The sequence below is a fragment of the Mesoplodon densirostris genome, chromosome 4 (genome assembly GCF_025265405.1).
Source record: "Mesoplodon densirostris isolate mMesDen1 chromosome 4, mMesDen1 primary haplotype, whole genome shotgun sequence".
Lineage (NCBI taxonomy): Eukaryota > Metazoa > Chordata > Mammalia > Artiodactyla > Ziphiidae > Mesoplodon > Mesoplodon densirostris.
This window is the reverse complement of record NC_082664.1, coordinates 112,171,375-112,181,291: the sequence shown is the minus strand read 5'-3', so window position 1 is coordinate 112,181,291 and position 9,917 is coordinate 112,171,375. Positions and strand designations below refer to the sequence as shown.

At 34.3% G+C, this 9,917-nt stretch overlaps 1 protein-coding gene across 3 annotated transcripts in view; it reads right to left on the bottom strand.

The window, feature by feature from the left end:
* Window positions 1-616: 616 nt before the first annotated feature.
* UBE3A (ubiquitin protein ligase E3A) overlaps window positions 617-9,917 on the bottom strand; it is a 99,651-nt gene continuing 90,350 nt past the window's right edge. For all 3 annotated transcript variants that reach the window (XM_060096928.1, XM_060096927.1, XM_060096929.1), the window contains 2 exons: window positions 3,571-3,714; window positions 617-2,553 (listed from right to left, as the gene is read on the bottom strand). In XM_060096928.1, the coding sequence (XP_059952911.1) occupies window positions 2,433-2,553; window positions 3,571-3,714 (265 nt within the window). In that variant the 3' untranslated portion in view covers window positions 617-2,432. The remainder of the gene's footprint in view (window positions 2,554-3,570; window positions 3,715-9,917) is intronic.

The window sequence follows — 9,917 nt, the reverse complement described above, 5'->3', positions numbered from 1 at the left end:
ACACAACTAAGCACAGCCCAGGAAAGTATATAGGGGAGGAAATCCAACTCAATTTGCTGAAGCGGCCAGGCTCCAGAAAAGTTTGGCTACAGGCCGTGTTTTTATTGTATGCTTGAAATATTCAGTAACAATGGTATGTAAGAGAAAGTTTGTATTTTATCTGGAAAACCAATTACTTTAGTTTATGGTTCTTTATTTCCTCCAGAGCTTCCTGCTGATCCAGGCAAAAGAGTACTTTATAACACGACATCTGGGGTAGATATCTACTATAGTCAAAATTTCTATTTTTTTCCTCTTCCTAAAGATATTGTTCTGTGACAGTTTTGTAAACAGTAGTGAAAAGGAGACAATGATAAAAAGAAGTGGTAACATGCCCAGGATAATTAGTTACTAAGCAAGTGAGAGCAATTAGTCTAGACAACCAATGAATTTTTCTCTTAAAATATTTTCAAGGGTAGGTTTATTTTCAACTGTTTGTTAAAAGTCTATTTGATGTGAATTCTATGTCTGATAACCTACACTCAATTACTATTCAAAAACTTCACACAGATATTATTTCAACTGTAGAACTTCAATACTGTAGTGATAATAAAACTTGAGAACCAAAGAACACAAATTTCTTCATGAATTTATTATACAAAACACCCCCAGAGTATTTGATTTCTCTTATTCTCACTTTCATTATACACAAGAAGCACAGGAATGAGAGGCCTTTTAAGATGACTGTAGTAGCATGAGGGTCCCTTGCATCAAGGTAGTGTACATACCTTAACAGTGTTCTAAAGGCTGGCCCAGAAAAACCCCATGTTACTTTATCACAATATGGAAAGCAATGTCTTCTTTTTCCACTAAATTATGGTGAAAAATGTCACTTTTATTTAGCATTATGGTACATAACAGTTAAGTCTCAATTACTAAAAGAATTAAAATAATTCTTAAAGACATCCTCTTTCCCCCTCCAATGATTTGAAAGCTGTATTTTTCCTGCCAATTTCAAACAAATCATCAAATTGATCTGTCATAGTTAAAAGAATCATTGAGGCACAAGCTCAGCACATTAGCTGTAACTTGTAGTAAAAGGATATAACAATATGTCTCTTCTCAGTTAAAAATACATAACCCTTTTATTTTATATTGCAATAAAAGAAATTAACAACACAGACACAGAAGACTAGAAAGGGGAAGAAACTACTTACTTCTGAATGTCCAGTAATTTAAACCAACCTGTACTTTTCCATAGTACATGAAAGTATTATTTAACACTTACTTTTTGAAATAAACATTAATCTTTGGGGATAAACAATGTAAATAGGACTTAAGAGTAATAGTTCCATTCACTTCCAGGTCTCTGCTTACTGTATGATTAGGTAAAACAAGGCACAGTAGCCATCCTTTCCATTATGTTCCAACACTGATCATGTGCCTTGATAAAATGGCTGATTAGATAAGATGATGGCAACATGAAGGGAAGACTTTGGATTGTCTATTTAAAATGCGGGTAATAAGCAATTAATAAAAAATTTATTTTAAGTGCACTTTCACATGCTTTATGTTTATAATAAACAACAAACTTCCTACCTTTCTTGCAAAGGGTTTGACTACCATTTCTTTTGGCCAAATGCACTTTTCCCCAGTAAACTTAAAACAACAACAACAGTGACGACAACAACAAATCCCTGTCCTTCCATATACTAAGAAAGAGGATTGGCTACTGAAACAGTTCATTGCAAGACACATGAAGACGACATACTGTGGCATGAGTTGTTTTTAATTTGTTGTGCTGTTACTAAAGTAAAGTTCTGAGGGCTGCAGTTAAACATTCCAAGTTCTCCCTTCCATCTTTATTGATTTTAAGATTTTGCACAGAAAACTCTTTGGGGACTAGAACAGCAGCAATTGCATCACACTGTTTTCAAGACTTCAAGTTTCAAAAGCAAATTGTTTAAAAAAAAAATACAGCTCCTGATTTGAGTTAGATACAGGGACAAAAAAATAGCACATACCTGAAGGTTACATGGTCTACAAATGGTGGCAATATTTTCCTTGGGAGAGTAGTTTGTTGGTATATATTTTTTAAATATGCAAAAAGGCTCAACCTCAAGCAGTAATAAACACAAGCAAAAGTGATTTAACCCTTAAAATAAATATTCAGAAAAACCTCTCTGTACATACAAGTGAAAGAAAAAGTAACACTTTCACGCAAAAAAAAATAATAATAATAATAATAAAGGATTTGTTCATATAAGTAGCTGAAATCTGCTGTTCCAGCCCACGTATCCCCAATAAAGAAGGGAGGCACAGACATAGGTGACTACTGTGGTTCACTATTTTACAGCCTTTTTGTACTGGGTCACTATCACCACCAATTTTATCCCTCTTGTTATATTTATTAAAATTTTAAATTTTTTTCTCCCCCCCCTGTTTTTTGTTTTTTACAGCATGCCAAATCCTTTGGCATAAGTGATGGCCTTCAACAATCTCTCTTTAAGTTTTTCTTTGCTTGAATATTCCGGAAGTAAAAGGACATTAAAGCAAGTATGAGATGTAGGTAACCTATATAGAGAGAAAGGGGAAAAATAGGAAAATAAGTCATGGGAAATACGCTCAGTATTAAATGATCCTACTTTAGATGGTATATATGTTGAGATGGTTTGCAATGCAGACTATACATTAATAGAAGTCATGGATAAACTTTCTGCTCTTGACATACAACTACTAAACAGCAGTTTGTCTCTATCTCATAAATTACTCAATGCTAATAATGATGATGGTTGATGATAACATACTGCATCCACAAAATTATTACTACATACCGGATATTGTTTTAGGTACTTAACCCTGAGAGCTCGTTTAACTAAATTTTCTCACAATAAACCTACAGACTGCGTGTCAGTTTCCCCACTGTAGAGTTGAAGTAACTGAGAAGTTATGTAACTTACTCAAAGGTGGAGGTAATATATTCAAACCTCGTTTCCAAAATTTCAAAGTCTGGGCTCTTTAATGCTTATTAGAAATATTTCTGTATGATTATGTAATTCATTTGATAACCAATAAATTTACATTAATGCCAAATAATACAGACAATACCAAATAATGTAGAAAACTAATAGAAAACTAATAATTCAAGCTATTAAATATACTACTGCTCACATACGGTCGCTATGCACCAAATGTTAACTTACACAATGGAGAGGAAACACAATGTAAGGACTATGAAATTGGTGATTCTAGCGTAATATAGGGCTGAATAGACAATCTCCTGAGCCTCAAACTTTACCATTCTAAATAGATGACATAATATGGCTTTCAATTAAAAAATTCTCAATCAAAAACTAATCACACCAATTTTTAAAATTTCAAATCAAGTGAACTCCATAATAATTTTTAACCTGGCCAGTGTTTAAAAATTTTCTCAAACATTAACAGCAAAATATTCTCTGAACTAATGTTTCATGTGATTTGGAGATTTCTATATAAAATTGCAAAAGTGCTCAGAAGCTTCCAGATACATCACACATGTGTAATGTGAAATGCAAGGTTTTCAGTATACAGTCACAATTTAATAATTACCTTTCTGTGTCTGGGCCATTTTTGGCTATAATCATCTTTAATTTTCCTAGTCCGCCCACAGGTGCCCTGTCTGTGCCCGTTGTAAACTGCAAGAAGAGTCTTTTCTGCTCATCTGTAAATGAATGAACGATTTCCCAGAACTCCCTAATGAGAAAACATAAAACACTGATTTTAGTTTGGCATTCATTATAATGAGCACTAATGTAAGTTTATGATTTGCATTAAAACCATAATAGGAGATAACCTGGAAGTTAATATCAAGTACCCTGAAGATTCTTTTCTGGTCATCTAGGACCTAGGAATTCCACTACACAAATTTATCTTAAGGAAACGGTTTTTAAAAATATAAAAGCTTTTGTTCATCACTACATTATCTACAACAGTAATAACTGGTAAACCTAAGTGTCCAACAAAAGGAAACAATTATGTAAACTGTAAATATATAATCAGTAACAAACAAAAGACAAAATGTGTGTACTGTGAAAACTTAACTCCAGATGTCTTCGGGTGTGTGTGTGTGTGTGTATTTTATTTACCCCACCTTCTTTATTTTCTTTGCCTACGTGTGTATATACATTTTATTTACCCCTCCTTTGTTTCCTTTGTCTGCTCATACCTTACACAACTTTGGGGGAGAAGGTGATACAGATTAGAGACAAAAGAATAGGAAAAGAAAAAAAAAAAAAACCCACACACTTAAAAGTACTAATATAAAAGTATACAATTATTATATAATCAATATCAATAGTGTGTGCTGTGGAAGGGGAGATGGGGTATTATTCTGATATATCTGTCATCTGCAGTTATTTTAAGAGAATAATTTAATCCCTGGCATTCCTAAAACCTATGTGATAAAAGTCGTGTTATAATGATGCTTGTTAAACTTACTCTAAAAACAAAATGCAAGCACATTAAGAGCAATCCTGGCATGCTTGTTTGAATAATAATCCATAAATTTAAAAAACATACTACTTCTCAGATAAAAATTTTTAAGATTTTGGAAAATAATTAAAAACATTTTTAATTGGTGAAAGAATGCATTTTTTAAATTTAATTTTTATTTTATATTGGAGCATAGTTGATTTACAATATTGTGTTAGTTTCAGGTATACAGCAAAGTGATTCAGTTATACATATATTCATTCTTTTTCAAATTCTTTTCCCATATAGGTTATTACAAAATACTGAGTTCTCTGTGCTATAGAGTAGGTCCTTGTTGATTATCTATTTTATATACAGTAGTGTGTATATGTTAGTCCCAAACTCCTAATTTATCTCTCCTCCCACCTGTCCCCTTTGGTAACCATTAAGTTGGTTTCAGAAGTCTGAGTCTGTTTCTATTTTGTAAATAAGTGCACTTGTATCATTTTTTTTAGATTCCACATATAAGTGATATCATATGGTATTTGTCTTTCTCTATCTGATTTACTGCACTTAGTATGATCATCTACAGGTCCATCCATGTTGCTGCAAATGGCATTATTTCATTCTTTTTTATGGCTAAGTAATATCCATTGTACATATGTACCACATCTTCTTTATCCATTCCTTTGCTGATGAACATTTAGGTTGCTTCCATGTCTTGGCTATTGTAAACAGTGCTGCAATGAACACTGGGGTGCATGTATCCTTTCGAATTATCCTTTCCTCCAGATATATGCCCAGGAGTGGGATTGCTGGATCATATGTTACTTCTATTTTTAATTTTTAAGGAACTTCCATACTATTCTCCATAGTGGCTGTATCAATTTACATTCCTACCAACAGTGTGGGAGGATTCCCTTTTCTCCACACCCTCTCCAGCACTTATTTTTTGTAGATCTTTTGATGATGGCCATTCTGACCAGTGTGAGGTGATACCTCGTCGCACTTCCTATTTGCATTTCTCTAATAATTAGCGATGTTGAGCATTTTTTCATGCACTTTTTGGTCATCTGTATGTCTTCTTCAAAGGAATGTCTATTTAGAGCTTCTGCCCATTTTCTGACTAGCTTGTGTTCTGATCATCAGCTGCATGAGCTGTTTGCATATTTTGGAGATTAATCCCTTGTTGGTCATTTCGTTTGCAAATATATTCTCCCATTCTGTAGGTTGTCTTTTTGTTTTGTTTATGGTTTCATTTGCTGTGCAAAAAGCTTTTAAGTTTCATTAGGTCCCATTTGTTTATTTTTGTTTTTATTTTCATTATTTCAGAAAGATATTGATGCAATTTATGTCACAGAGTGTTCTGCCTATGTTCTCCTCTAAGAGTTTTATAGTATAGTCTTACATTTAGGTCTTTAATCCATTTTGAATTTATTTTAGTGTTAGAGAATGTTCTAATTTCATTCTTTTCCATATAGCTGTCCAGTTTTCCCAGCACCACTTACTGAAGAGACTGTCTTTTCTCCACTGTATATTCTTGCCTCCTCTGTCATAGATTAATTGACCATAGGTGTATGGGTTTGTATCTGAGCTTTCTATCCTGTTCCATTGATCTGTATTTCTATTTTTGTGCCAGTACCAAACTGTTTTGATTACTGTAGCTTTGTAGTATAGTCTGAAGTCAGGGAACCTGATTCCTCCAGCTCCATTTTTCTTTCTCAGGACTGCTTTGGCTATTTGGGGTCTTTTCTGTTTCTGTACAAATTTTAAAAATTTTGTTCTAGAAAATGCCACTGATAATTTGATAGGAATTGGATTATCTGTAGGTTACCTTGGGTAGTATAGTCATTTTGACAATATTGAATCTTTCAATCCAAGGACATGGTATATCTTTCCATCTGTTTGTGTTGTCGTTGATTTCTTTCATCAGCATCTTATAGTTTGCGGAGCACAGGTCTTTTTTCTCCTTAGGTAGATTTATTCCTAGGTATTTTATTCTTTTTTATGCGAAGGCAAATGGGATTGTTTCCTTAATTTCCCTTTCTGATCTTTCATTGTTAGTGTATAGAAATGCAAGAGATTTCTATATATTAATTTTGTATTCTGCAACTTGACCGAATTCATTGATAAGCTCTAGTTTTCTGAAGAATGCATTTTAATATTTATTTGAAAGTTCCTTCCAGAAATTTGGCAGAGAATGTCATACTTCCTACGTCCATAATTACAATTATAGTTTTTGATATTCTAGTATTTCAGTATACAATTTCTATTACCAAAATGCTAGTATTTTTGTTGGTGCAATGCCATTATTTCTAACATAGCTTAGCAGCTTTATTAAAATTCTTGGCTCTCTCCACTTCCCTGCCCTGACACTCTAATATCCTCCCCACCCTTCAGTTCTTGCAAACCCCCCATTCACCTAGAGAAAAGAATTTAAAAAAAAACTACACAACAGTAAACTGGACATGGAACGTACAGGCACATCTCTCAGGAAGGAGAGAAATCATACCACAGTTTAGGTCATTCCTTTTGGGTGGCTGGCAAGAAAAAGCAAGTCTGCTGTAACCCAGAGCCCTTTGTCAGGGCAGAAAAGCTTCCTCACCCTTCAGGAGTGTTCTAAAGCCAAACTGAATTAGCCACACCTGAAGAGGCAGACCAACGGGTGCCCTTGAGTAGAGGAGACAAACCCTAAAGGAAGTAGCAGACCAGCAGTGGTCACTGTGATGAGTTTAGCTGTTTTTTTGGTTCTTTCTAAAAAATTAGAACTTAAAATATTAGGGTTACTACTATCAATTTATATAATGAAAACACTTACTAAACAAAATTCTTCTTTTCCTGTAAGTGTTAAGTTCTACATTAAAACTGTGAACTAAGAATGCAACTATTTAGAAAACTGAAAATGAAAAAAAGAAGCTTTTCTGTTTCTACATTAAAGTGGTAGCTGTATGGATTGCATCCCACTCACATCTTCTAAAACCCATCCAGTACATAAAGGAGACAAAGTCCAATAAAAACACCCATAATCTATGCCTAAGTTAACTAGAAAAACAGAGTGGAAAACTCAAACTGACATGTAAACTGGAGTTTATATACACCTGAGTCCACACTAGCAGAGTCCAGCAGGAGCTATGTGGAAGAATGGGGTGTGCAGAATAACATGGGCTAGGGTTCACCCCAAAAGGGCAGAGCCCCACCCCAAGAGTGAACTACTAAGGGCAGGTAAGAGCACTGGCAAGAGGAAAGTATCTTGGACCAAATATGGCAGTCTTAGGAAGACATCATGCCTGAAAGGGACAGGGGGCACCCTGGAAAGCAGAGGTATCCCTTGGTAGCCTCTGGTTGTAAAGGGATGAAAGCAGCTGATGAAAATTGGCCCTAGTCAGGTAGAAGGCACTGGGCCACATAAACACACATGGAACTCAGTGACAGATGGGACAAATCTGAAATAGAAATTAGAAGTCTCTAAAGTACTCAAGAAATATGCAAAATAAACTTGGAAATAAAGCTAATTTATGTGGTAACTAAAGGAGAAACAGTATGACTAAAATTTCTACTATGGACATAGGAGGTCAGAAACAGAAAAGCAAAAATAAAAAGTATTTTAAAAAAACTAAAGAAATACAAAGTATTTAACTGCATAAACATAATAGTTTTCATTTGCAAAAAATCCCTGGAAGCAAAGTCAAAAGACAAATGACAAACTAGGAAAAAATATCTGCCAATTTATTCAAGTGCTAATGTCCCTAATATAAATATAAAGTTTCTAAAAATCAAAATGAACAGCAAAATGAGCAGAACTATAAAAATTACTAACAGCTCTTAAGTATAAGAAAAGATGCCCAACCTCCCTCATTCATAATGAGAAAACCACAAATTATAATTACACTGAAATGCCATTTCTCAACTAACAGACAGGTAAACAGCTGAGTTTAACAACACACTGGGTTTGGGGAAATTGTAAGAAACGAGATACTCATATATTACTGGTGGGAGTGCAAAATGTCACAATTTCTGTGAAGGAGAATTTGGCAGTATTTAGCAAAATTACATATGTATCTACCATTTGGTTCACCAATCCCACTTTTAGCACCAATTCCCAATTTAATGATGTCTCTACATATGTATGGAATAATCCGTATGTAAGATGATTCACTGTGACATTCTCCTAACAGGGTTGGAAATAACCAACATGTGTGTCTACACAATACGACAGTATTCAGCCACACTTTTTTTTTTTTACTGCTAAAGTAAAAAACGTAATAGGGCCCAGGGTCTCCTAATAAAACAGCCAAAATGTCCAGCATACAATCCAAAATCACCTGTCAAACCAAGCACCAGGAAAATCACATGAAAGAAAGAGAATCAATCAATGTCAACACTCGGATGAATAAGATACTGGACAAAGATTTTAATGAGGTCGTCATAAAAATGATTCTACAAGCAATTACAAGTTCTAGTGTTTCAAAACTGAAACATCAGAAACTCTCAGCAAAAATTAGAAGTTATAATAAAAAAGAGCCAAATGGAAATTACAGATCTAAAAAACAGAGTAAGAGAAAAATACGAGATGGGCTCAATAGTAGAGTCAAGATGACCAAGGATAAAAATCTGAACAAAAGAGAAAACAGACTGAAAAAAGATAAATAGAGCCTCAGGTACATGTGGAACTATGACAAATGACTGAACATTAGTATCATTAGAGGCATAGAAAGAAAGGAAAAAGAGGGATTTCTCTGGTGGTCCAGTGGGTAAGACTCCGTAGTCTCAATGCAGGGGGCCTGGGTTTGATCCCTGATCAGAGAACTAGATCCCGCATGCATCTCGCAACTAAGAGTTCACAAGCCGCAACTAAAGATCCCACATCCACAATGAAGATCCCGCATGCCACAACTAAGAGTCGGTGCAGCCAAAATAAATAAATAAAGGAATATTTAAAAAAAAAAAAAAAGGAAAAACAGAGTGGTACTGAAAAAGTATTTCAAGAAATCATGGCTGAAAACATCCCGTGTTTGGAAAAAGACACAAAACCAGACTTAAGAAGCTAAGAAACCCCAAATAGCACAAACAAAACTGTTCTTCAGAAATAAAGGGGAAGTCACCCTCAGGCAAAGGAAAACTAAAAGAATTTGTCATTAGCAAATCTGCCTTTGAAGACTAACTAAAGGAAGTGACAAAAGATGGACTCTGAGGCAAAAAGAAGAAAGAATAGAAATAGTAGAAATACAGGTACATACAACAGACTACCATCCTCCTCATGAATTTTATAAATCATATGTGATGACTGCTACAAAAATTATAACAGCATTAATATTCAAGACAACGATATTTAAAAGTGGGGTTTCCATACTTCACAGGAAGAGATTTTGATAGCAATATCACATATGTATAATGTAATACCAACAGCAACCATGAAGAACACTATACTAAGCAACACACACACAAAAAGAACACTAAAATCATGAAATCCTTAAAAATGTTTAAAT